We start from the raw sequence: 27753 nt of genomic DNA, 5'->3' as shown, positions 1-27753 counted from the left end.
TAAAGTACATTTGAAACATAGAAGTAATTAGTTCTGCTGTTGAGGATTAAGGAAGGTTTCATAAAGGAGGTAACCCTGTATTTCATAGAGAATTGATTTATGGGGGCACATTTCTCTACATTAATGTATTATAGGGAGCATTTTGCCAACATTGTTGCCTATCTTGTCTTTTTAGAATCCTAGGAAAAATCATGTTAACTATTTGCTGGATAGCATATATAAAATTCAGAAGACTGTCTAACTGAGTCCAAATATGTAAAGAAATTGGATATATCTTACTGCGAGAAATACAAATATGTGTGTAATTTTCTTGCAGAACTATATTAGTGAATGAAGCTTATAAATGTACTAGAGAACCTAAAGGTTGTCCCTTTGTCATTAATTGAAAATGATGTATCTAGCTCACCTCTATAAAGAACAGAATTTGTTTGCCATGTAGCTAAGAAAGTAAAGAACCTAAATGTTGGAAATTAAGTAATTTACTCTTATTTGCACAGAATAAGTACAGAAAAGTATTTGTACAAAGTTGTTTAAGCATTATTTTTATTGGCAAAATAATAAAACAATACAAGGAAAAACTGTCAGTAGTGAGGATGGGTTAAAAACTGTTATATCTTATTCAGTTGAGTTCTGTACTTTTGCATGAGATTGAATTATATACTGATATAGAATAATACCTACAGTAGAATTAATAACAGGATAGTGTGACCCTACTTTTAAAAACTAAATATATGTTTATATATATGAATTTTGAAAAAGATTCTGGAGATGTGCATACCAAGCTTTTAGCAATGGTTCCCGTGTGTATTGTTTCTATTTTTATAATGATTACACATTATTTTTGTAATTTAGCCAGACTGGTATAGATACAAAAATAATATTTAAAAAATCCAAGATCAAGCAAATATATATTTCTTCTTTTTTTTTTTTTAATGTATTTATTTATTTATTAGTTTTGGTTGTGCTGGGTCTTCATTGCTGCGCACAGGCTTTCTTCTCTAGTTGCGGTGAGCAGGGGTTGCTCTCCGTTGCGGTGTGCGGGCTTCTCCTTGCAGTGGCTTCTCTTGTTGCGGAGCACGAGCTCTAGGTGCGCAGGCTTCGGTAGTTGTGGCTTGCGGGCTCTAGAGCGCAGGCTCAGTAGTTGTGGCTCACGGGCTTAGTTGCTCCGCAGCATGTGGGATCTTCCCGGTCCAGGGCTTGAACCCGTGTCCCCTGCATTGGCACTGCGCCACCAGGGAAGTCCCAAGCCAAATATATATTTCTTAATGGGTGGTATTATTACAACTTTAAGAAAGGCTTAGAGTCCTGTCTCCCAGTGTTTCAGGAGTAGATTATTTATTCTTTTCTTTTCTTTTGAAAGAATACTCTAGAGAAATCTTCTGGTCTGTGAAGAAAAAGACATTTACTTTGTGTTCTTTAGATTATATGGCTCTGGAGTGATTGTTTAGTAGTTAACATCATCAGGGTCCGGAAGACTTGGTTTTTCAGAGCTGAGACAAAGTGTAATGTTGGATTTGTAATGGTAGGAATGTTTGCTGTTTCATAAAGTTGAATTTAGTGGAGAACCTAGTACTAAAACTGGGGAGAGTATTGTTAGTAGGTCAGTCATTCTGGGGCCTAAGCCTTTAGGACATTTGGAGAATCAGCATGCTGTGAAAATAACTGGGAGATATTATTGGTTATGAAAGTTAAACTGATCACATTTTACAATAGGACTGAATATTAGCTATCTTTTTTGGAACAAGGTGCCATATGACAATTTATGAGATTGTTAAATTAAAGAAATCAGTTGGTGAGGTCGAAAGGCAGCATAAATTCAAGGCTACCCATGGTGGCATCCTGAAATTTCTTGTAGGCACGAATGAGGAATCGAGGAGACCTTCCTAAACTGTTTCAGATATGTGTAAAATTCATTCTGGGGACACTGATTTTAGAACTAGGAAGTAAGGCAAATATGATACAGATGGGGCTTTTGGATCCAGTCTTGGTTGACTAATCAAGAGTCTTTTGTGTGTATAGGGATCATCTCTTTATCAACTTTTGGAAGTATTTTATCTGTGTATATGTATCTATATATATAAAATATGTATAGCCTGTTTTGAATAATTTATTTTTAAATCTCCTATTTCTACATGTCACTTTAGTGCCTCCTTTGGGGAACTTTTTTTTTTTAATTAATTAATTAATTAATTAATTTTTGGCTGTGTTGGGTCTTCGTTTCTGTGCGAGGGCTTTCTCTAGTTGTGGCAAGCGGGGGCCACTCTTCATCGCGGTGCGCGGGCCTCTCACTATCGCGGCCTCTCTTGTTATGGAGCACAGGCTCCAGACGCGCAGGCTCAGTAGTTGTGGCTCACGGGCCTAGTTGCTCCGCGGCATGTGGGATCTTCCCAGACCAGGGCTCGAACCCATGTCCCCTGCATTGGCAGGCAGACTCTCAACCACTGCGCCACCAGGGAAGCCCCGGGGAACTATTTTAATGACAGCTATACTAATGATAGTTAAACAGATGAAGAATTGTTAAACTAAAATTTGTATTTTTCAGTGTTTTTATATTCTAAAGAAATATTGAAGATAATTTTATAGTCAGAATTATTTTTAGTTTTATAGTAAACCATTTAAATTTGATGGTTTCCTCATTTATTTACTAAGTATTAAGTGCCTACTGTGTGTCAGGCAATAGTTAGTTTTTGAAACATCAGTGAGCAAAACACAAATATTCCTGCTCTCTTGGGTTTTATATTCTAGCAAATGAGGCAGGCATAACAAATAATTAAATCATGTAGTCTGTTGGACAATGGAAAGAGCTAAGGAAAAGGAAAACAAATAGAGAGAGAGGTGTATTGGGAATACTGGAGGCCGGGGATGGAATTTGTAATATGAAATAGAGTGGTCAGGGTAGACCTCTTTGAGAAGGTGACATCTGAGCTAAGACTTGAGGAAGAGTGTTTTAGGCAGAGGAAAGAAGCAGTGGAAAGCTCCTGAAGTGAAACTGTGCCTGGCTTGTTGAAGGAACAACATGAAGGCTGTTGTGGCTGGGACAGAATAAGGAGTTTGTATGAACAGAACCTATTGTGTAGGCTATTGTAAGGACTTTTTCACTCTGAAATCGGAAGCCCTTGGAGGATTTTGAGCCGAAGAGTGAATTGGTATATTTTAATAAGCTCATTCTGCTTACTGTGTGGAGAATTTTCTATGGAGAAGTGTGGGTCGGAGCAGGAAATCGAGTAAGGAGGCCCTTGCAGTAATCAACATGAGAGAGGTGATGGTGGCTGGTAGCAGGGTGGTAGCAGAAGAGGTAGTGGTAGAAGTGGTCAAACTGTGAGTATATGTTAAAGGTAGAGCTCAAAGGATATGTTGAAAATTGGACATAGGGGGCAGAGTGTAGGAAGAAGAGAAGTGTCAAAGATGACCCCATGGTTTTCAGAGCAACTGGAAGGATGAAATTGCCATCAGCTGATACTGTTGGGTAAAGGGAGTTGAGGCTGAGGCAGAGATATCAGGGAGTCAGTGTTGTAGATTTTAAGTTGAGATGTCTGATAGACTTCCAGATGGAGATGTGGAGGTAGAATAGGCAATTTTGACAATTAAAAAACATGAAAATTACCACAAAGATACTGGCCCCTGATTTAATTTTGAAATGCTGTATTTTAAAATCATTTTTTCATTTAACAAATCCTTATTGAGTACCATATTTGACACTAGATGATTGGGGGCTACAGTGATAGGCAAATATAATTATGGACTCAGTCCTAACAGAGTTAACATATAGTGTGGTCGGCAGACATTAATTAATTACACAAACATTTTAAGTGCCAATTGTAAATGCTGTGAAGGAAGGGCATCTAGGACTAAGGGAGCAGATAATCGGGGCTGATGATTCTGGTGGTCTTCCTTGAGGAAATGACATTTGAGGTATAATTTACAGAGAATAAAATTCATTGATTTAAATTGTATAGATGGATGAATTTTGACAAATCCATGTAACCACCACTACAATCAGGATATAGAACAATGCTGCCATTCCAGAAAAGTTTTCTGATGCCTGTTCTTTGCCCATTTTCCATTGGGTTTTCTTTTTTTAAAATGATTTGTAGGGGTTCTTTATTCTAGATACAAATCTTTTATTGGCTATATATATTGCAGATACCTTCCTCCAGTTCGAAAGTTGCTTTTTTATTCTCTTTATGATGTCTTTGGATGAACAGAGTTTTTAATTTAAATGAAATCCAATTTATCAATCTTTTTTATTTCTTTTCTGTATCTTGTTTAAGAAATATTTTCTTGTATCAGGGTCATGAAGATATGCCTATGCATTCTTCTAAAAGTTTGTCTATCCATGATTCATTGCAAATTAAATTTGTTTATGATCTGAGCTAGGAGTCAGGGTTCATTTTTGTTCATATGATATTCAACTTATCCAGTACCATTTATTGGAAAGATCAGTTTTTACCCATTGAATATGTCGTTTTGTTGTAAGGTGACTGTATGTGTTACACTGTTCCTCAACTCTATTCTGTTGGTCTTTTTATACTATTGGTCTGTTTATCTGTCCTTGCACCAACCAATATCTTAATTATAACAGCAGGTAGTGTTGTTCTTCGAGTGTCCTGGCTATGTTGTCTTTTGTATTTCCATATAAATTTTACAGTCAGCTTGTTAATTTCTACAGAATGCCTGTTGGGATTTTGATTGAGATTACATGGAATCTCTAAGTCAACATTGGAGAAACTGATACCTCCACAATATTTAGTCTTCCAGTCAATGAAGATGGCATATCCCTCTGTTTAGTAAACTCCTTAATTTCTCTCAACAATGTCGCAGTGTAGAAGTATTGCACATCTCTTGCTAGATTTGTTCCTAGCTATTCAGTTTTTTTGGATGCTGTTATACATGGTATCATTTTTTAAATTTTAATTTTCTAGTTTATTGGCAATATATAGAAATACAGTTGATTTTTATATATTGACCTTGTCTCTAGTTACCTTAGTAATTCTCATAGTTTGTTACAGATTTTCTTGGGGTTTTCTATGCATTCAGTCATGTCATCTTTGAATAATAATTATATGTCTTTTCCAATCTTTTATTCCTTCTTATTTTTTTCCTACTTTATATATTTTTTATACTACTGATTTGTTTATTGGTTTATTTATTTTGTTGAATAGACTTGGTGTTAATGGATATTCTTGTCTTGTTCCTGAATTCTTGTTTTCTTTCCTGAAAGTCCAGTATTTCATCAGTAAGATGATATTGAGTATACATTTTTTTTGTAAGCTAGACTTGTTAGATTAAGGATGCTCCTATTAATTTTTTAAAGTCTTTAGTGGGTGTTGAATTTTATCAGCTAATTTTCCTTTATTGAGATGATTATATGAATTTTATTTTGGTAATTTGGTGAGTTACAATGATTAATTTCCAAAAGTTAAATCAGCCTGCACTCCTGGAATAAATTCCGTTGGTTATATAATGCATCATCTTTTAATACAGCCTGTATTTGATTTGCAAAATTTTGTTTAGGATTTTTGCGTCTGTTCATGAGAAATATCGGCCTGTAAATTTCTTTCTTGTAATGTCATTGTGAGGTTTTGGTGTCAGAGTTTTGGTGACCTCATTAAGGATTGGGAATTGTTCTGCATTTTTGTGTTCTCTGGAAGATTGCATATGGTTCATTGAGTACTTGTCTATTTTATTTCCCTCATTATACTACTTTGGGTTTGACTGATGTCTTTTCCTAGCTACTGCAGGTAGAAGCTTATATCATTAATTTTTCAACTTTTCTTAAAAATGAATTTTAAATATGCATTTTTAAAGCTATAAATTTTCCTTTTAGCATAGCTGTAGCTGCGTCTCACAAATTTTGATGTTGCATTTTCATTACCATTCAGTTAAACGTATTTTCTAATTTCCATTGTTATTTCTTCATTAACTAACAGGTTATTGGTTTTCTGTTATTCATTTCTAGTTTAATTTCATTGTGCTCAAAACATACAGCATAAGATTTCAGTCATTTGTTATTTGTTGACTTGCTCTGTGGTCCTGTATATGACCTAGTTTGGTCTATATTCCTTGAGTACTTGAGAAGAATGTGTATTATGCAATTGTTGCATATAGTAGTCTATGCATGTTAATTACATTGAGTTGTTAATAATGATGTCAAATCTTTCATATTCTCAGGGGTTTTTTTTCCATTTGTTTGTTGTTTTTTTGGTCTCCTTGTTCTGTCAGTTACTAGAAGGAGTATATTAAAATCTCCAACCATTATTATGGATTATTCCATTTTTCCTTTTATGTTATAGATTTTGAAACTGCAATTATGAGTTGTATGCAAATTTATGATTGTTACATTTCTGTTGAATTGATCATTTTATTATAATAAACTATCCCTTTAGTATTTCTAGTAGTATTTCTTTTTATTTTATTTATTTGTTTATTTGGTCATACCACATGGCTTGTGGGATCTTAGTTCCCCAACCAGGGACCAGGGATTGAACCTGTGCCCCCTGCAGTGGAAGCACAGAGTCCTAACTGGACTGCCAGGGTATTCCCCCAGTAATATTTCTTGATTTAAGTCAACTATCTAATATATAGTGACATCACCATACTTTTGATTAGTGTTTACATAGTATTCTTTTTCTTTTAACACATATGTGTCCTTAAGTTTAAAGTGGATCTCTTGTGAACAGAATATAGTTGAGCATTTTAAAAATTTAAAAATTCTGTTATTTTATTGAAATGAGGGGTCTATATACATTTAACGTTGAACATGATATAGTAGGCTTTCCATCTATCAACCTGATACTAGTTTCCTATTTGTCTCTTTCTGGTCCTTCTTTGAATTAATCAAGCATTATTTGTTCCTCTCTACTAGTTTTTTAGTTATATATTTTTTATATGTGCATATGCATTTTTAAGTAGTTGCCTAACAGATTACAATATGCATCCTTGGTTTATTAGTTTCTGCTCTAAATTTGTACTTCTAACAGTTGCTGAAAAATACAAGAAATTTGCAACAATATAACTTCATGTATTCTGCTGTCCTTTATGTTAGTCTTGTCATATTTTATACTTCTACATATGTTTAAACTATACTATTCATTGTTACTATTACTTAATTATTTAATTAATTAATTAATTTTTGGCTGCGTTGGGTCTTTGTTGCTGCACGTGGGCTTTCTCTAGTTGTGGCGAGCGGGGGCTACTCTTTGTTGCCGTGTGCGTGCTTCTCATTGCGGTAGCTTCTCTTGTTGCGGAGCACAGGCTCTCGGCGCACGGGCTTCAGTAGTTGTGGCACATGGGCTCAGTAGTTGTGGCTCACGGGCTCTAGAGCGCAGGCTCAGTAGTTGTGGCGCATGGGCTTAGTTGCTCCACGGCATGTGGGTTCTTCCCAGACCAGGGCTCGAATCCATGTCCCCTGCACTGGCAGGTGGATTCTTAATCACTGTGCCACCAGGAAAGTCCCACTATTATTTTAAATGTTAATGTTTTTATTTATCTACATATTACCTTTCCATTCTTATTAATCCCTCTAGTTCTGTGCCATTTTCATTTAGCTGGATGAATTCTCTTCACTTGTTACAGGTTATCTTAGCTTTTGTTCGTCTGAAACTATTTTTGTTTCATTTTTGTGTTTGGAGGTTATTTTCTCTTAGTATAGAATTCTAGGTTGGTTGTTGATTATTTTCTTTTTCTGTCTTAGCACTTTAAAGATGTCATTTTTTAAATATTCTATTTCCATTGTTTCTGATAAAAAATAGGTTTTTAGTCTAATTGCCATTCACCTGAAGGTAATGTGTCTTATTTTCCCTGGCTACTTTTAAGATTTTCACTTTGACTTTGGTTTTTAGGACTTTGACTCTGAAGTATCTAGCCATGGTTTTCTTCATATCCTGCTGAGGTTTGTAGCGCTTCATACGTTTGCTAGAGACTCATGTCTTTTGTTAGCTTTGGAAAATTCTTGAGCAGTATTCTTATTGCTTATGTGTTATTTTCTCTTCTCTACATTTTTTTTCTTTTTTTGGCCGCACTGCATGGCTTGTGGGATTTTAGTTCCCCGACCAGGTATCAATCCCATGCCCTTGGCAGTGAGAGCATGGAGTCCTAACCTCTGGACCTCCAGGGAATTCCCTCTCTTCTACTTTTGTAACTCCAGTTAGATGTGTTTTAGGCCTTTTCACCATGACATACATGTCTTCACACTTTCTGTTCATATTTTCTCTCCTTTGTATCTTTCTGATGTGTCATATTTTCTATACGTTTGTTGCTCCCTTTGACTTAAGAATTCTAGGCTTTGCTGAAATTCTCCATTTGTCCTGTTTGGTTTTTGCCTTGAATATATCAATCAGTCATTTTTAAAGTCTCTCAGATAACTCTAAAATGTGAATGACCTATGTGTCTTCTCCTGTTTTCTATTATTTCTATTTGTTGTCCATCTATTCTTTTTTTTTTTTTTTTTTAATGGAGATGAAACTCACATAACATAAGGTTCATCATTTTAACCTTTTAGAGTACAGGCACCCCTCAGAGATATTGTGGATTCAGTTCCAGACCACCACAGTACAGTGAATATGGCAATAAAGCTAGTCACAGACATTTTTCAGTTTCCCAGAGCGTATAAAAGTTACGTTTAGACTGTACTGTAGTCTATGAAGTATGCAGTAGCACTGTGTCTAAAAATCAATGTACATACCTTAATTAAAAAATATTTTATTGCTAAAAAATGCTAACCATAATCTGAACCTTCAGTGAGTCATAATCTTTTTGCAGTAGTAACATTAAAGAGTGCTGCTCACAGACCACCATAACATATATAATAATCATGAAAAAGTTTGAAGTATTGTGAAAATTACCAAAATGTGGCACAAAGACACGAAATGAGCAGATGCGGTTGGAAAAATGGTGCCGATGCACTTGTTCTGCACAGGGTTGCCACAGGCCTCTGATTTGTAGAAAAACATGGTATCTGTGAAGCACAGTAACATGAGGAATCCCTGTATACAATTCAGTGGGTGTTAGTATATTCACAGTGCTATGCAGCCATCGCCATTATCTAATTCTAGGACACCATCACCCCAAAAAAGAAAACCCATGACCATTGACAGTCAGCCCCAGTTCTCCACTCTGCCTGTCCCCTGGCAAAGACTGATCAGTCTACTTTCTGTCTCTCCGGCTTTGCCTATTCTGGACAGTTCATATAAATGGAATCATACAGTGTATGGCCTTTTGAGTCTGACTTCTTCACTTAGCATAGTGTTTTCAAGATTTAGCCATGTTGTAGTGTGTATCAGTACTTCATTCCATTTTGTGGCTGAATAATATTGCATTGTGTGGATATTTACGACATTTTGTTTATCCGTTCATCAGCTGAAGGACATTTAGATGTTTTTCTACTGTTTGGCTATTATGAATAGTGCTGCTGTGAACAGTCACGTGTAAGTTTTGTGTGAATGTATGTCTTCAGTTCTCTTGGGTCTGTACCAGGAGTGGAATTGCTAGGTCATATGATAACTCTATGTTTAACTCTTTGAGAAACTGCTAAAGCGTTCTCCACAATGGTTGCACCCTTTTACAATCCCATCAGCATGTACGAGAGTTTTTTCTCTGCATTCTTGCCAACATGTTACTTTCTGTAGTTTTTTTTTTTTTTTAATTATTATAGCCATCCTAATGGGTGTTGGCCATTTATTCTTATTTTTTTAGAATGCCTTGTAACTTTTAATTGAGGACTTAATAGACTTGTTAGGGCTGATCTATTTCAATTTTGACCTTAGTCCAAGGAGAGGCTTTTTTTTTTTTTTAATTTTATTTACTTATTTATTTTTGGCTGTGTTGGGTCTTCGTTTCTGTGCGAGGGCTTTCTCTAGCTGTGGCAAGTAGGGGCCACTCTTCATCGTGGTGCGCGGGCCTCTCACTGTCGTGGCCTCTCTTGTTGTGGAGCACAGGCTCCAGACGCGCAGGCTCAGTAGTTGTGGCTCACGGGCTCTAGAGCGCAGGCTCAGTAGCTGTGGTGCACGGGCTTAGTTGCTCCGCAGCATGTGGGATTTTCCCAGACCAGGGCTTGAACCCGTGTCCCCTGCATTGGCAGACAGATTCTCAACCACTGCGCCACCAGGGAAGCCCCAGAGAGGCTTTTTTGAAGTCTCAACAGAGAGACTGAATTGTTTATAAAGGCCCTTCTGATTTGGTGGGGCCTACACTCCAATCTTTGTCTCCCTTGAACTGGGCAGAAGCTGAAATCTCTTCTCAGCTCTTTTGCCTCCTAACTGCTGTTTTCTGCTAGTTTTCTTGAATTTACCCCTCTTTGTGTTTCTTCCTCTCTGGAACTTGGTTCTTTAGTTTCCAGCTCTCTATTAGCCAAAAACTCTGCCTTCTCTCAGTCTAGTAGGACTGCCACTTTCTACTTGGACTCTACTTTCCTGTTATACAGCAAAGTAAAGGAAAAGCCGAGTTGATTATGGGGCTGATTTTCTGTTTTTCCCTTCTTTCAAGAGTTGTATCCCCTCTTGTTCCTCTCTGTGTACATTACTCTTCAGTGCCTTCAAATGGTTTCTACATTTGTCTAGATTTTATAACTTTTATTAGCAAGAGGGTTGGTTTGGTACAAGCTATTCTATTATGATGGGAACCACGCATACTGATGTTTCATGAATTGAATCACAAGAAAATGAAAAACTGATACCTATTGAGAGTGAGAGCATGAATTTTCAAGAGAAAATCTGGACAGGGATGTAGGAGAAAGGAATTTTATTTTCAAGCAAGAGAGCCAAGTCAGCCATATTGAAGGATGATAAAGGATGATTTAAAGTGAGATATGTGACACTAAGTTGATATTTAGTAAGTTTTTTGAAAACGGAACAAAGTGTTTAAAGAATACAAATTGGATGAAGAATTTAAGATAAGAATTGAAGAGAAAATATTTAATGAGCAATTATTGGATTGGATTTAGTAGTGAAGAAATTATGAGCTTGGCACGAGTGCTATTAGAGTAGTACTTGGTTCATTTTGTAAATGTTAGTGGTTATTAGGTGGTTGGAGATTTGAGTGTTTACTGTGATGTCTAAAGAACAATGTATATCTGGTAAGTATGCCGGGGAGGATTGTGTTTGCAAAATCTGGGTGGTACAGACACAGTAAACATATTGGAGGAAGAGAATGACTGAAGTTCTAGGAATGGACATTATGTTTAAAACGTAGACAAGTAGAGAAAGAAGGCAGAAATAGATTTGTAAAGAACAATACTTCCCTATCCTCTTGCAGGATTAAAAAACTGGGGTTTGGAAAGAAACTAACTGTGTGCTTTCTCTACCCAAATTTCCCAAGAAGGGAGCCAGGTGTTATAGAGCACCTTGTATCTGTGTTTTTCCTTTCGCCCTTTTGTGAACTCTCAAGGTTAGTCAGTGATTTTTTTCACACTTTCATTAGGAAATTTGCCAAAGGCATCCTTTTGAGGCAGCTGTCTCTGTACCCTTGGAGGCCATCAGTAATGTTTCCAATCCATAGGAGTAGTCGGCACAAAAATGTTGGGCTGAGCTGAGTCTTTGCAGTTTAAAACGTTCCCCCTCCAAAACCACTCCCCCTCCTCAAACAGTATAAAATATATCACATTTTGAAGCTTCTGGTCCTTAGTCTTTTGTTACTATATCTTTTCAGGTAAAATTCATCATTAACAGTAAATATATCCAAATATATTAATAATGAAAGGAGACTTGATTTTTAAAACATAATTTAAACAATAGTGGGCACATTAGAAATCCTTATATATAAATAAGAATTCTTTTTGTATAGAATGTTATAATTTTTAATTTTCACTGTAACGTAGAATATACTTGAATCGTGGTGTTCTTATGGTCTAAGGTGGTCGGATGACATATTCATGCTAATGATCTTGTGAAGTCTTTGGAGCATATTAAATATGATGTTGATAAGTCCATGATTAAAATGCATTAGAATAAGTTGAAATGCATTTGTGTTTTTGTCCCTATTCAACTGAATAGTATAGGCAACTGTTATACCATATGCATCTTTAGTATATTAGTCTGACTGTTTTTCTTGTTTTACTAAACTGTCTTCTTTCAGCCACCCACACAGAATATGCCTATGGGTCCTGGAGGGATGAATCAGAGCGGCCCTCCCCCACCTCCACGCTCACACAACATGCCTTCAGATGGAATGGTAGCTGGGGGTCCTCCTGCACCACACATGCAGAACCAGATGAACGGCCAGATGCCTGGTAAGTTTTTCTCCTCTAAGACATTAACACCGGAGTTGCTTAGCAACTGAAACGACGTGGGGGCTCAAGGGATACTAGATTGTTGATGACAAAACTGCTTTGAATGCCCCCGAGTCCAAGCTCTCTTAGAGTTTGTTAGCTACAGAGCTACGTGACCTGTATTCAGTGTTTATCAGGCTGCCCTTGGGCTTTGATGTAGCTGACACACAGCATTCCTCTGATGAACAGAACTGGCTAAATTTAGTCTGTCTGAAACTATGCAATACAGCTGGCTTCAGAAGCTTTTGGGGGAAAAAAGGCATTGCACCATGGCTTAAGAATTAAGGTCTGTTTATAAAAATGTGTACCATTTCTCTGAGTTTTGTATTTACTTAAAAATTTATTGGTCTCAGAAACAGTATTGCTGGAAAAGACACATGGGGAGAAAAAACAAAACAGGCTCTAAAGTGCGCATGTACTTAGTCTTTCCTCATTGGTCTTTTGAAACTGAGTATGCATTTTTATGAATACATATGTTTATAGTATAATAGAAATATGGAAATTGATACTGAAGCAAAATTAAAAGCTGAAAAGTGTCAGCTTTCTTATATAATGAACCATTTACTATTTATCCATTTTAAGTTTAGAGCCACTTAAAATATCTTTCAGACCATTGGATGCTTATTTAGTTACCTTTTGCTGGTTTGAATTTTTAATCTGAAAAGTATCACTGTCTTTAAGCTATTTTGTTTTTGTAACATCAGTCACACCCATACCTATAATTCTTGGTGGGGCATATTTTTACTTTCTAAAGACAAAGGTTGTTTTCATTAACAAAAAGAAAGTATTAACCAAATAGCAATAAAGAGAGTAAATTAAAATAACAGAGCAATTTATTTTTAAAATTAGTAATATTAGCATCCTTAGGATAGTGTTGTCTTAACTGATTATGTTGGTTGGTAGCATTGGTGTCCAGGGACTGTGGGTGTAAAAAATGAAGCAAAAGAGAGCACAGAGCAAAAGAGGCCAGATAGCCTGGCTTACAGGAGATTGATGTGTGATGGGTCATGCAGGAGGGCTGTGGTGTCTTGGTGGCAACCTTCTCTTTCCTGCCAAGGCTTCCATGGTCATGGCCCAGTGGCCCTCCACCATGTGGAGGTAGGAATAAAGAGGTAACTACTTGTCTGGTTGTGGTCAGAAGCAAACTTCTTGCTTAATCCACATCTAGCTCATTAGGACACATTGCTTTTAAAACTGGTGGGGTAGTGCTAATGCAGGTTAGCAAGTTAGAGGAGTTTTGTGACTTTTTATGGTGGTACCTTTAATTAGGATTTTGACTCAACTTCTCCAGATAACATTCAAGCCTAAGGCTGAGGAAGCAAGCGAGCAGCAATATAATTATTGTTAACGTGACATTTTCGTTTTTGTGTAAGGCCGTCTGGAGTAAGATATACTTTCTATGAGCCAGAGATTTTCAACCACTTACGACCTAGATTGTCCAGAATACCGTAGAGCTTCTAAAGCAATTTATAGTTAGAGCGTTTACAGTTAGGTGTAGGAGAAATTGGAAGTCCAGTTACTTATATTGTCTTTATTTAATAAGTTTTGTATAGCATTTAGCCAACCTTTTTTTTTTTTTTTTTTAAATTTTTATTTATGGCTTTGTTGGGTCTTCGTTTCTGTGCGAGGGCTTTCTCCAGTTGCGGCAAGTGGGGGCCGCTCTTCATCGCAGTGCGCGGGCCTCTCACTGTCGCGGCCTCTCCTGTTGCGGAGCACAGGCTCCAGACGCGCAGGCTCAGTAATTGTGGCTCACGGGCCTAGTTGCTCCGCGGCATGTGGGATCTTCCCAGACCAGGGCTCGAACCCGTGTCCCCTGCATTGGCAGGCAGATTCTCAACCACTGTGCCACCAGGGAAGCCCTAGCCAACCTTTTTACGCACACAAATTTGTAACTAGGCTTTTAATTTCCGATTTTAGTTTTGTTTTTAATATTTTATAATGTAAGTTGTAGTGCTTCTTATATGCTGTTTGATCTTGGTCGTATATCCTCGTAGTCTTAGGTTCCTTTTAAAAAAAATTAGATAATACATATCTAATAAAAATAAAAAGGTACAAAAAGGCATACAGCCCCTACCTACCCAGACTCTTTGCTCCAGACAGGCATTGGTATCCAGTTATCCTTGAAAAACATATGCATGTATACATTCTATTTTCTTTCTTCTTATTCTTTTTTTGAAAACACAAATGGTAGCATACAGTAGATATTACTATATATCATTTTTTTACCTCTTAAAGGTTTCTCTTGGAGACCATGAGTATATAAACATATATTTTGGAGACCACTCAGTATATAAAGAGCTGCCTCATTCCTTTTGATGACTGCATTACATTCTTTTTTATGGATGCCTCTAATTTATTTGGACAGTTCCCTTCTGACAGAAATATAGGTTATTTCTAGTCTTTTGGTGTTAAAAACTATGCTCTTGTGACTCTGTAAAATATAAATAAATAAGTAAACAGATAAACTTACAATTTTGCATCCATATACGTGCACACACAAAAACGTGTATGTTTATAGGATAAGTTCCTAGAACTGAAATTGCTAGGTTAAAGGTATATGCATTTTATTTTTATTCACTCATTCATTCATTCATTCATTCATTTATTTATTTATGGCTGCGTTGGGTCCTTGTTGCTGCATGTGGGCTTACTTTAGTTTCGGGGGGCTACTCTTTGTTTTGGTGTGCGGGCTTCTCATTGCGGTGGCTTCTCTTGTTGCGGAGCACGGGCTTTAGGCGCGTGGGCTTCAGTAGTTATGACATGCGGGCTCAGTAGTTATGACATGCGGGCTCAGTAGTTGTGGCATGCAGGCTCAGTAGTTGTGGTGCATGGGCTTAGTTCCTCCGCAGCATGTGGGATCTTCCTGGACCAGGGCTCGAACCCGTGTCCCCTGTATTAGCACCACTTCCCCTGCACTGCGCCACCAGGGAAGCCCTAAAGGTATATTCATTTTAAAATATGGTAGTTATTGCCATATTGGTCTACATAAAAATAGTACTTATTTATACATTTATATTCTCTCAACGAAGTATGAAAGTGCTTCTTTCTTCATAATATAATTGGAACAAAACTTTTGATCTTTGCAAATCTAAAAGGTGAAAAATGGATCTCATAGTTTTAATTTGCCTTTTTATTATATTAAATAAAGCAAGCAATTTTCTCATGTTTTATGACCCCTTTTGTAGTTTTCATGTGAAGTGATCATTCATATTCTTGGCCCTTTTACTGCTGGTGGTCTTTTACTTGCTTTATATGTTAAGTAAGTAGTTTGGTCTGTGATAGTTCTTGTAAATAATTTTTTCCCAGTTTATCTTTTTATTACTTAATTTTGTTTTATTGGTCATGTGCAAATGTTTTATTTTTATGTACTCTACTTTATAACTCTTTTATGGTTCTGGGTTTTTTGGCATACTTAAAAAGGCCCTTACAGTCCAAGATTATTTTTAAAATTCTCCGTTTTGAAATACTCTGTAATGATTTCTTTGCTTTTTCTTCTTTTTTAATGTTTAATTTTTTTATTCATCTGGACTTAGTTTTGGTAGAAGGAATGTGGTCGGGACCTAACCTGTATTTTTCCAGATATCTACTCAGTTGTTAAACATCATTTATTGAATTATTTTTTCTTTTGCTCACTGATACTTAATGTCAGCACCATTGTCATTTACCAAATGATGCATTTCGGTCACTTTCAGACTGTGCTCTAGGTTTATTGATCGGTTAATCAGTTCATTTATGTGTTAATACTACATACTTCTAATTCAGCTTTATATGTTTTTGTCTCTTATAAAGCAAGTCCTCCTTCATTACTCTTTTTTTTTTTCCAGAATGTTCCTGGCTTTTCAAAAGCAACAGTTTCTTAATCTGTAAAATGATAATAATGTCCACCTCACAGTATTTGCTGTCATTCGTGTAAAGCATTCACTTTGTTTGCTACTGATTAAATACTCAAGTTACTGTTTGTGCTATTGTTACATTAATGCAAAAAAAATAAATAAGCTTTTTAAGGCACTTTTGTATAGATCATCTGTTTAACTTTCATATTTTGGTTCTGATCACTTTTCTTCAAAGGGCCTAACCATATGCCTATGCAGGGACCTGGACCCAATCAACTGAATATGACAAACAGTTCCATGAATATGCCTTCAAGTAGCCACGGGTCCATGGGAGGTTACAGCCATTCCGTGCCATCGTCCCAGAGCATGCCGGTACAGAACCAGATGACCATGAGTCAAGGGCAGCCGATGGGAAACTATGGCCCCAGACCAAATATGAATATTCAACCAAACCAAGGTAAGTAAGCTTTATAAAATTCTTGAGTAGGATGCTCCATTAGCCTTCGAAAATCAAACAATTTTTTCAGAATGTTAGCTGATTTGCAAAATTACAAGTTTGAAGTGAGGAACGATCATACCCATAGAAAAGGAACATCAAGTTCGAAACCAGCTTAAAATAATTTTTTCCTTTTACATTTAGAAATTAAGATGCTCAATTTAGCTTTTTAAGCTTATTTATTTTTATGTCTTTTGGACAGTTTATTTGAGATTTTATATTTTTGGATTTTTAAGCTAATCAATGAATAACCAAACATTTGGTTAGAGCTAGAAAACTGAGAAAATATAATTTTATCTTTATAAGTACACTCCTTAAAAAACATCTGTTCTGTGGTTCATTTTACTTGTGAAGAATATATTAATTTCTATGAATTTCCCTTGATTTAATGTTTTCTGATGCTGTGTTTCAGCATTAAAGGTAATTTTAACATAATTTGTTATTAGAATGTTCAGTGGAGGTGCTGCTGTATTCTTATATTCTTAGAGCGGTGTGAAGTCTATTAAAGTTTATTACCAGTCTCAGAGAATCAAATTGTTATCATGTTTCTCTTTTAAGTATTCTTGTGAATAATAACTAAAAACCAGTAAGTGGCGCTCTGTTCTGCTAATTGCCTGGGAAAACATTTGGCCTGTTGCCAGCCTAAAGCTATTTCAATTATGAAGTGTGGTGAGGTTAAGAGTCTTAAGAATTAAATGTATTTGCAATAAAATTTTCTAGATTTTGCTTATGAAAAACGCATCACCAAAGTACACCCAGAAAAAGGAAGTTAATGTTAATCTGTTGATCATGATTTTTGATGAAATAATATATTGTAATTTTAAAATATTAATACAGATATTTTCTGTAATTTAGATAAAATACACCGGAAACAAAGGGAGATAATAGAACAAATTGTCAATGAATGCAGCTTCACAAAACTGGCACTTGCTCCATTTTTCCCCGCAAAAGTTGTTCAGTGCCCATGGTGGAGTATTTTCTTTTTTTTTTTATTCTATCAATTAAAGGTTCAAAACAACAGCAAGATCCAGTCAGTGCTAGATCAGAAGGGGGTTCAGATGTTTCTCTGTACAGTTTGGTTACCAGGAAAAAGCAGAAAAATTGATAGTGATTCTTTACAGCAACCGCCATAGTTATGGTACACTTCTTAGAAACTGTAGTTAAGGAAAGGTAGGATGTGCGCAAAAATGGATGTTGCTGCAGTGTGGTTTGATAAGACATCATAAGATCTGAAGAAGAAAAAATAATGCATGCAGCAGTGTGTATGTAGAAAATAGTTAACTGTTTTTGGAGAAAGGACTTGAAGTGTTTATAGGAATTTTTTGTTCAAAACATAGGGACCAACTATTCTTTCTATTTTTTTTTTAACTAAAATTATTTTTCTTTTATTGAGTTATAATTAACATACAATATTAGTTTCAGGTGTACAACATCATGATTCGATATTTTCACACATTATGAAATGATCACCACAATAAGTCCTGTTACCAACTGTCATTGAACAAAATTGTTAAATATTATTGACTGTATTCCCTATGTGAAAAATTAAAAAAAAAAAAACATATTAATGCAAAGGCTAATATAATAAAAACATGTAGACCTACCACACAAAACATGTCATTTCAAAAAGCTGCACAAAAAGTTGGCCCTATTAAATTTACTGATTATATGGTCATTATAAAAATTTCAACAGTTACTATTTTTTTAGCTTTAAAAGAAAAATGAGTTTATATGACAGTGGCATTGTAATTGGTGCCTACTTTTAGTTGTGGTTTTATACATATCTATGCAGTGAGAAAACTGAAATATTTTTTAATTCAGCATTTAGGTTTATTATTTTAGCAGAATATTTCCCTGTCAGTTCTCTTATGAGGACTACTGCTTTTAGGTGAAAGGTTTAGCAAGTTTTTTTTTTTTTTAACTTAGAGGTTTATTTATTTATTTTATTTATTTATGGCTGTGTTGTGTCTTCATTTCTGTGCGAGGGCTTTCTCTAGTTATGGCAAGCGGGGGGCCACTCTTCATCGCGGTGCACGGGCCTCTCACTATCGCGGCCTCTCTTGTTGCGGAGCACAGGCTCCAGACGCGCAGGCTCAGTAGTTGTGGCTCACGGGCCTAGTTGCTCCGCGGCATGTGGGATCTTCCCAGACCAGGGCTCGAACCCGTGTCCCCTGCATTAGCAGGCAGATTCTCAACCACTGTGCCACCAGAGAAGCCCCAAGTTTTTAATGTTAATTTCTTTCTTAAATTGCTAGGAAAATGTTGTAAATAGTCAATCCAACAAACTTTCCGTGTTATTTTCTCTGTTATCCAGATAAAGTTCAGTGATGATCACTTTGAACTTAAGGAGTAAGACCTGTGTTCAGAGTGAATCACTGCCTTCTTACGTACTGGATCTACTCACTCATGTAGAGAGAGCGTCAGCTCCACTGGAATTCAAAAAGCTCCACAAAGGGAGAAGTTTGCCTCTTTTGTTCACACTGTTTTGTTCTGGTGCCTAGAACAAAACCTGACAAATCTGTCTCTTCAGTGAATAGGAATTGAAACCAGATGTTATATGATAACCCGGAAAGACAGAGTTAGTGCCTTAAAGATGTTTCTTTAAAAGTCAAATTGGAATAGTAAGGCTTTCTGGACCAACAGTTAGCATTTGATAGAATCAGCATAGTTTTCATTCCCAGGCATTAGTGATTATAGCTTTCCACATTTAACACCATTTTACTTACTTATTCCATATTCAAATATAAGGATTTTCACAAATTGTTGTATTTGTGTTAAAGCATGTATTTCACAAGTTCCAGGTATGGTATATAATTCTTCAGACTTGGATCCAAGTCTTGGCCCCATAGATTACCATGTGTGGGATCTTTGACTAACTTACTCAATTTCTTTAAGTAAGATTAAGTGAGATGATGGCATTTAAAAATCCTAATTCGGTAATTGTATAGTTTACATAAAATCAGTTAGAAAAAACAAGGTGTTTTTTTTTTTTGTAATAAAAACTCGAGATCAGTTTATTGGCTATTGTCTTTTTTAACCATAAGATCTAATTTATTTCTGGCTTTAATTTTGTTTGAATAGTATTAAGAAAGTTTTGATTCATTTAGCTAATAAGTTGCAAGTGATAATGATCTGATCTAGAGGCTTGGCATTAGAGTAGTGGGAAATTTTTCTTTCAGTACCTTTATTATTGTAAATATGAAGGGCAGAAAGTATGTATTACCATAGCCAGGACTGTTATATTTACTCTTATTATACAGTGGTTTATTATCTGATCAGAGCTGTACACATCTTTGGGTTAGTAGCTACTGTTATCCTCATTCCGTGCATGAGGAAACACATCCTTTGGAAATACAGGCAGGCCTGCTGTTGCGAAGTTCTGATATGCATGAACTTCTGTTACCACAATTTAGTTAAATAACACCTGTCGCCGAACAACATGGTTCAGAGTTCACTTACCATGGTGTATTAACCGTGAGTAGTTGCATAAAGCACAGACTTGGCTGCTGTCTCCTCAGTCCACAAATCACTGTATTTATGAGTATCATGATCGATGACCATTCACGTCACTTTCAGATTCTGTCAGTGATTGATCACTATGCATCCATCATATCATGCACATAACAGCACAGCATGGAGTTGTGTTGCTTCCTTGGCTCCCAGAGATACATGTTATTTTATAAAAATAGATAATTCAAAGAGGGCCTTGGCCAACAAAGATAAAAGTCTAACAAAGAAATGAAAAGTAATACTGTGGGAAATAAATCCAAGTCCTTTGTAAGTAGAATTACAGAAGGAATTGCTGACCTTGGGAATGTTGACACTGCTGCCATTTGAGAGACTCTAGATCTGCATTGCAGGTCCTCAGTGAAGGTGAACTTGCTGATGTAAATGAGGAAACTGGCTGTGATGAAAGAACGAAGATGTCCCAGAGAAAGCGAGACTAGCAAAATATTTTGTATTAAGGAAAGTCTTGGAGACATTTCATAACATTGAAAGCACAAAGGATAAAACGTTGGAAGTTGATCTGTACTCTTTTTTTAAAATTTATTTATTTTTGGCTGCGTTGGGTCTTCGTTGCTGCATGTGGGCTTTCTCTAGTTGCAGTGGGCAGGGGCTACTCTTCGTTGTGGTGCACAGGCTTCTCATTGCGGTGGCTTCTCTGGTTACGGAGCACAGGCTCTAGGCGCGTGGCCTTCAGTAGTTGCAGCACGCGGGCTCAGTAGTTGTGGCTCATGGGCTCTAGAGTGCAGGCTCAGTAGTTGTGGTGCACGGGCTTAGATGTTCTGCAGCATGCGGGATCTTCCTGGACCAGGGATTGAACCCTTGTCCCCTGCATTGGCAGTTGGATTCTTAACCACTGCGCCACCAGGGAAGCCCTGGAAGTTGGTCTGTACTTAAAAAGGAATATGCCAATTTACCAAGCTATAGAAAAGACGCTAGTTCCAAATCATCAGTTACATCATGACAATTTGGAGCTAGCATCTTTTCGAACTAAAGATGGGAAGATACTAAATCATGTTTGTATACTGACAGGAATGATCCATTGGAGAGAGGGGAATTGATGCTGCAAGAGAGTGAGGAAAGGGACAATTGCAGGAGCAATGTATTTGAGCTGCTGGGAGGAGATTGAGGTCAAAGTCCCCTGGACTTCCATCACCTCTGAGTCTAGCCAACTGCAGAGTTACAGGGAACAGTCCCCAAGATTGGCTTCATATCTGACAGCAGTTACAAGTCTAGAGTTCCCAAAACTACTCTCAAGTTCAGTGATTTGCTGGAAAGACTCACAGAACTCACTAAAAGTTGTTATACTTAGAGTTATGATTTATTACAGTGAAAGGATACAGATTAACATCAGCCAAGGGAAAAATCCAGAAGACATATGAATGCAGAGTTTCTTTCCCCATGCAATCAGGATGCTTTGCTCTCCTGGTCCAGTGTGTGACAGTACACACAGAGTATTGCTAACCAGGGGAATTCACCCGAGCCTCCCTCAATGTTCAGAGTTTATATTGGGGCTCCATTATGTAGATTTGATTGATTGATTCATTGATTGATTGCTCACGGTGTCTATCTCAGTCTCCAGTCTCTGGTCCCTCTGGGCATGATCCAAAGCTCCCGCCAACCAGGTTCAGGAGCTTTAGGAATCCTCAGTTTAATAAATTGAGTAAATCTTCAATATAAAAAAGCACTGTGATATTATACTGAATTTCAAGTACAACATAGAATATCTACAAATGAAAGAATTATTTCAAATATTTTATTCCATAGAAATATCATGTGTACCTCCATAGTGGATTTGAATGAGTAAGAATTGTGCATACACTCATCTTTCTTCACTGTTAAAATTGGTAAATCAACATTGGTAATATCGCAAGTTTCTTTTTGTTACAGTTTAGGTATACACAACCATTACATTGTAGTTCAGACTAGATGCTTTGTTTAAACATTTGATCATTATTCCTATATTGGATGGGTTTTTCAAGATTGTAATCTTTCCCCCACTGAATGACATTTTTCTGGTTATAAAATATTTAATATGAAAAATTTGGAAAAGAAGGAGAAGCATAGAGCATAAAATAAAATCACCTGTATAATCTTGCACTGTAAGTTTTACATTACTCCACAGACAGGGTACAGTCCACTTATGGATAGTAAGTAACCTGTACTTAGGCTCTTTGTAGCAACAGTTTGAGTACCTGTAATTACATAATTATTTGTAAATATCTGTTTAATTATTTTTCCCTAGACTCTTCAAGTTCTGTGAATTCAGGAACTGTGTCATGTTTTGTTCACTGTTTTATCCTATTTGTTAACTGATAGATTAGCTAGATTTCCCACTGCTGTAACAAATTAGAGAACTAGCATCCTTGTCTGTTGTATTGTCATCCATTGGCTGTCATTCCACGAATGAACCAAAGAAGGAACCTGTCAGGTACTGTCAGAGAAAACAGATGATTGTCAGTTATACCAAAACCTTTCAGGTTTGGGAGACAGAATCCAGATGAATTTCTGTTCAACAGATTATAAACTTAGTTTCATCATGACTCATTTTTAAATATTTTTTATTTTGAAATAATTATAGGTTTACGGGAAGTTGCAGAGGTAATACAGAGAGATCCTGTGTATCCTCCTTGCAGTCATCTTTAAGCCCTGGCAACCACTGTTGCTCTTCTCTCCATTTCTATTATTTTGTCATTTTCAGAATGCTACATAAATGGTATCATGCAGTGTGCAGCCTTTTGAGATTGGCTTTTTTTACTCAGCATGATTAATATTTATTCAACTTGTTGCATGTATCAGTTGTTCATTCCTTTTTGTTGCTGAGTAGTATTCCCTGTTATGGCTGTACCACAGTTTGTTTAACCATTCATCTATTGAGGGACATTTCAGTTTCCAGTTTTTGGCTTTTACAAATAAAGATGCTCTGAACAGTCGTGTACATGATAATGTTTTTGTTTGGACATTAGTTTTCATTTCTCTGGGATAAATAACCAGGAGTGCTATTGCTGGGTCATATGATAAGTTATATATTCAGTTTTTTTAGAAACTGCCAAAGTGATCACCAAAGTAACTACCATTTTACCATCCCACCAGCAATGTGTGAGAGATCTGCTTTCTCCAAGTCCTTGCCAGCATTTGGTATTGTCAGTTTTTTTCTTTTTTATCTTGGCTGTTCTAAACATGTGTAGTAGACTGCATCTCCTTGTGGTCCTAATTTGCATCTCCCCAATGGCTGCTGATACTGAACATCTTTTCATGTGCTTATTTGCCATCTCTATATCCTCTTCAGTGAAATGTCTCTTCGTGTCTTTTGCCCGTTTTCTAGTTGAATTATTTTTTAACTGTCTATCTGCCCATCCATCTACTCATCCATTAATAGCATCTTCTTTTTCAAAATGCATTTCAGAGTAACTCGCAGATTATTAGTACACTTTACCCATGAATACTTTAGTCTGCGTATCGTTAGAGCTCAACGTTTAAAAATTTTTCTTTTTTCTTTTAATAGTTTTTTCTTTAGGTAATATTTACACGCAATGAAGTGCACCAATCTTAAGTGTATCATTCACTGGGTTTTGACGTATTTGTAACATTTACTCCTTGGGATTCATTTTATAGCTAACATCCTAGGTGCCCTTATGGGATGCAGTTCTAATCCAGTTTAACCATTTTGCATGAACTATAATCTGGCTGCTTTTATGGTAAAAGGGGACAATTGGTTACTTTTTTTCCATTACACCTCTGGCTCAATGTGTGATCCTAAGACTACCGGGATCGGAATCATCTGGGGTAATTGTTAAAACAAGATTTGTCTGCTCCACCCCACACCTGCTAAATCAGAATCTCTAGGGGTAAATTTTAGAAATTACATTTTACAAACATTCCAAGTTCATACTTATTTACAGTCCATTCCCTCAGAAGTTTTTTCTAGGCAGGATCATTTCTTCTGTACCTGATGGTTCATAACTTTTCAGCTTTCATGCTAAGTGACACAAAGCTATATGTTCTAATATAGCCCATCTCCATGGCTTTCTACTTGGACAAGATAGGACCTTACTTTCACAACAGATTGTCACTTGTGTCCCATAAATCTAGAGCTTTTGGAATGCCTTTCAGTCTACAATAGATGTTTAACAGTGACTTTGTTTTCAAATTAATATTATTGTATAGTATAGTTGAAACTATTAAGAGAAGTTGGCTAAGAAATTGCCTAGCTTTTTACTTTGCTGGATTTATTAAGCCACGACACATCCCTTTTCCAATTTTCAATCACCAGAAAACTGAATACATAATCTAATTCTCAGACTAGTTTGTAGAGATGCCTGTGATTTAGGATTATGCCCTTGAGAATCCAGGACTTCTTAACTCAGCGCTATTGACATTTTGAGCCGCATAATTCTTTGTTGTCGGGGCCTGTCCTGTGCATCGTGAGATATTTAGCAGTATTTCTGTCCTGTACCCACTAGGTGACAGTAGCAACCCCCTACACCACTTGCGACAACCAAAAATGGCTCCAAACTTTACTGAATGTCCCCTGGGGACAAAATCACCCACAGTTGAAAATCAGAGCCTTAAGAAATAATTACTGTAAGGAAGTACATGTAAGGATGGTCTGTGCTACTGAAGAAACTAACAATAACAAAAGTTATTGATTGATACTATTATGTTTCAGTACTTTTTAATACTTTCATGAGATTTCTCTAAAAACTTCATGTTATGAAAAGTTTGTATCTCTTAATGAACTGTTCTTTTTACTAGATAAAATCTATCATGGTTCTAATTCTTCATTGGTTTCTAGGAAATTCAGCTAAGTTTGTACTAGTTAACAGTGACTTTACTAAGCTGCTGGGATTTTCTTAGTTACTTGGCTCATGTTCTTTTATCCTTGGTGTTATATCTAAATGTCTTATTGTGAACTGCTTAAAACTCTTGATGAGGACAGATGTACGTTTTTGGTAAGTAAAGAATCCTATTCGCTTTAAGTGGCTATTTAATAGGTGGGTGAGCTAATTGAATTTACTGGAATACAGGGATTTTTTTTCTTGCAAATAAACCATTAGTAATACATTCAAATGAGAGCTGTAAGTGGTTTAGTTTGAGACTGAATGGTTAAGGAACAAGTAGTAAAATGTGAGCAGTAGATGATGAAATATGGACAAGAAAATAGGCTTGGAGTAGGTATTATCTACGTGGTTTCGTGGTCACTATAACAGAGATAATAGATGAAGTGAAGAAACTTCTTGTATTCTAGGATTTTATTATTAGAGTGATGATGTTACATAGAACTGTTTTCCTGGGAGATATTACATGGGAGAAGTATGATTTGACTTCGAAGAAGAGATACACATAATGGTTAAGAGCATGGCTTTAGAGTTCTCACCACCGTTTCCTAGCTATGCAACTTTAGGTAAGGTTCTTAATGCTTGTATGCCTTAAGTTTTCTTACTTGTAAAGTGAAGTTGATAACAATACTACATGTTTCATAGGGTTTGAGGAGGATAAATAATAGACATAAAGCTCTTAACTTGGGCTTCCCTGGTGGTGCAGTGGTTAAGAATCCGCCTGCCAGTGCAGGGGACACGGGTTCGAGCCCTGGTCCGGGAAGATCCCACATGCCGCGGAGCAGCTAAGCCCGTGCGCCACAACTACTGAGCCTGCGCTCTAGAGCCCGTGAGCCACAACTACTGAGCCCATGTGCCACAACTACTGAAGCCTGCGCACCTAGAGCCCGTGCTCCGCAACAAGAAAAAAAAAAAGCTCTTAGCTTAATGCTTGGCCCGTAATAAGTGCTCATTAACTGTTAGCTGTCATTTTTAACCTTCACTTAAAACAATTCATAGATTAATGGCATGATTTACAGAGTTTTAGTGTACTGGTTTGCATCTCAAGATATGAATATATATGCATGTATGTATATATTTATATGTATATAGAATTTTTAAAATTATGTAGTTCTAAATTCTTCACAGATTATTTAAACCTTATTTTTTTAAATTAATTTATTTTATTTTATTTTTGGCTGCATTGGGTCTCCGTTGCTGTGCAAAGCTTATTGTTATCTTTATAGTTGAGTCTTAAAAAAATTCTTCTTTTTGAACGAGTAACTTGAGACAAAACTACGTATTAACTGTCTCATTGGAGCAAAGAATTCCAATAATGTGAAATATGGTGATTTGGGAATATTTTACATGTGTTTAAGATATAGGACATTGTTTCCATAGAATATCTGTTAAGGTGTGAAGCTCAAAATGGAAAGAAATAATGTGGTGATGTACATTTGTTACATGTCCTTTTAAAACACTTTTACAAAAGCATATTATAGATAATTAAGACATTAGTAGGATCTTTGTATCACACTTTTTAGTTCATCTTAGCATCAGAATGATTTATGTAAAAGATAAAGAGTAACCTTTAAGCATACAGTAATGTGTGAGGTCACGGTTTGTAGAAAATGATTTTAATAGACTTATTTTATAATCTTCACTCTGTAGCACAAATTTTTAGAACTTATTTTGGGGGTAACCTTTTGAGATTTATGTCTCATTTCCATTAGTATCGCAAGGGATAACATACATTTATTTGCCAGTGTAGCATATTTCATTATCATAAGAAAAATAATATGCTTCCTAAACAATCAGAATTGAAGTCGTAATTTTTTTTTAATGGATAAGCCTTCAAGGGAAAAGATGAAAAGTACCATGTTTTAGCAGTGCTCTCCTCCTCCATTCTCTGCCGTTTTAGGCTTGATCTTGAATGATGTCAGGGATCCTTAGAGGGAGAGAAGTGACAGAGAATAAAAGAAGGGTGGTAATTGAGCTCTTTGGGATTGGAAGTGCTGACAGTCCCCAAAGATAAAGCACAAGTGGCATGGTCTTTTCTATCTAGGGCTTAAAACTAGAATTACTTTTCTCCTTTACAGCAGAGCTTGGAATTTTGTTGTTATTGTATCCTTTTGGATTTTCCCCCAGCTATTGTGTTTTTGCTTTCTTTCTCCTTTATTTTTAATTTTGCTTCCAGTGCATGTTATATGCTTTAATTTTATAGTTATCTTCTGTTAAGACAAGAGGTCTTTAATCAGTGATGGAGAAGAAAGACAAGGCAAAACCTTCATTTACTAAAAATGAATTCTATAAATGGCCAATCATGCTGCCTACTATATTATGAATGCTAGTATTCAGTACTTTATTATATACAGAATACATTTTAAAAATTGTAACCTCAGTTAAAGTAGTTAGTGTTTTGGAACTTTTTAAATTGCATAATTTGTTTCTGAACTACTACATTTGCTATAGCTTCAGTAGAGGCAGTGAAGAACAGTAGAATAAATGTGCTTTTGAAATCAAACTTGAGTTTTGCCTGATTCCCAGTTGATATCTATTAGCTTATATGATCTTGATCTTTGGATTCTTTGGCTAAAAACTTGAAAATTAGGATCCTTACCTTTGGTAGTTGTTAGTGATTTACATTAAATAAGTGTGAAAGCGTGTCTGGTAGTGTTAAGTGCATTCTGTGTCAGGTTCTCTTCCCCTCCACTCTCCACTGAGCCACCTTATCCCTACTATTAAGAGTTTATTGTTGAAAAAAAAAGTCCCAGAGTAACCTTTGAAAGGTTTATATTTATGACAAAATTAGAAGGAAAAAGGAATTTGAAAAGAAGTAGA

At 36.2% G+C, this 27753-nt stretch overlaps 1 protein-coding gene across 5 annotated transcripts in view; it reads left to right on the top strand.

Moving 5' to 3' along the window:
• Nucleotides 1-27753, top strand: part of SS18 (SS18 subunit of BAF chromatin remodeling complex) — a 76355-nt gene that overhangs the window by 25415 nt on the left and 23187 nt on the right. For all 5 annotated transcript variants that reach the window (XM_036823004.1, XM_036823005.1, XM_036823001.1 and 2 more), the window contains exons 4-5: nucleotides 12070-12223; nucleotides 16331-16552. In XM_036823004.1, coding sequence (XP_036678899.1) covers nucleotides 12070-12223; nucleotides 16331-16552 — 376 coding nt within the window. The remainder of the gene's footprint in view (nucleotides 1-12069; nucleotides 12224-16330; nucleotides 16553-27753) is intronic.

This window comes from Balaenoptera musculus, chromosome 14 (genome assembly GCF_009873245.2).
Source record: "Balaenoptera musculus isolate JJ_BM4_2016_0621 chromosome 14, mBalMus1.pri.v3, whole genome shotgun sequence".
Lineage (NCBI taxonomy): Eukaryota > Metazoa > Chordata > Mammalia > Artiodactyla > Balaenopteridae > Balaenoptera > Balaenoptera musculus.
The sequence above is the reverse complement of the archived record's forward strand: the minus strand, read 5'-3'. Positions and strand labels throughout refer to the sequence as shown.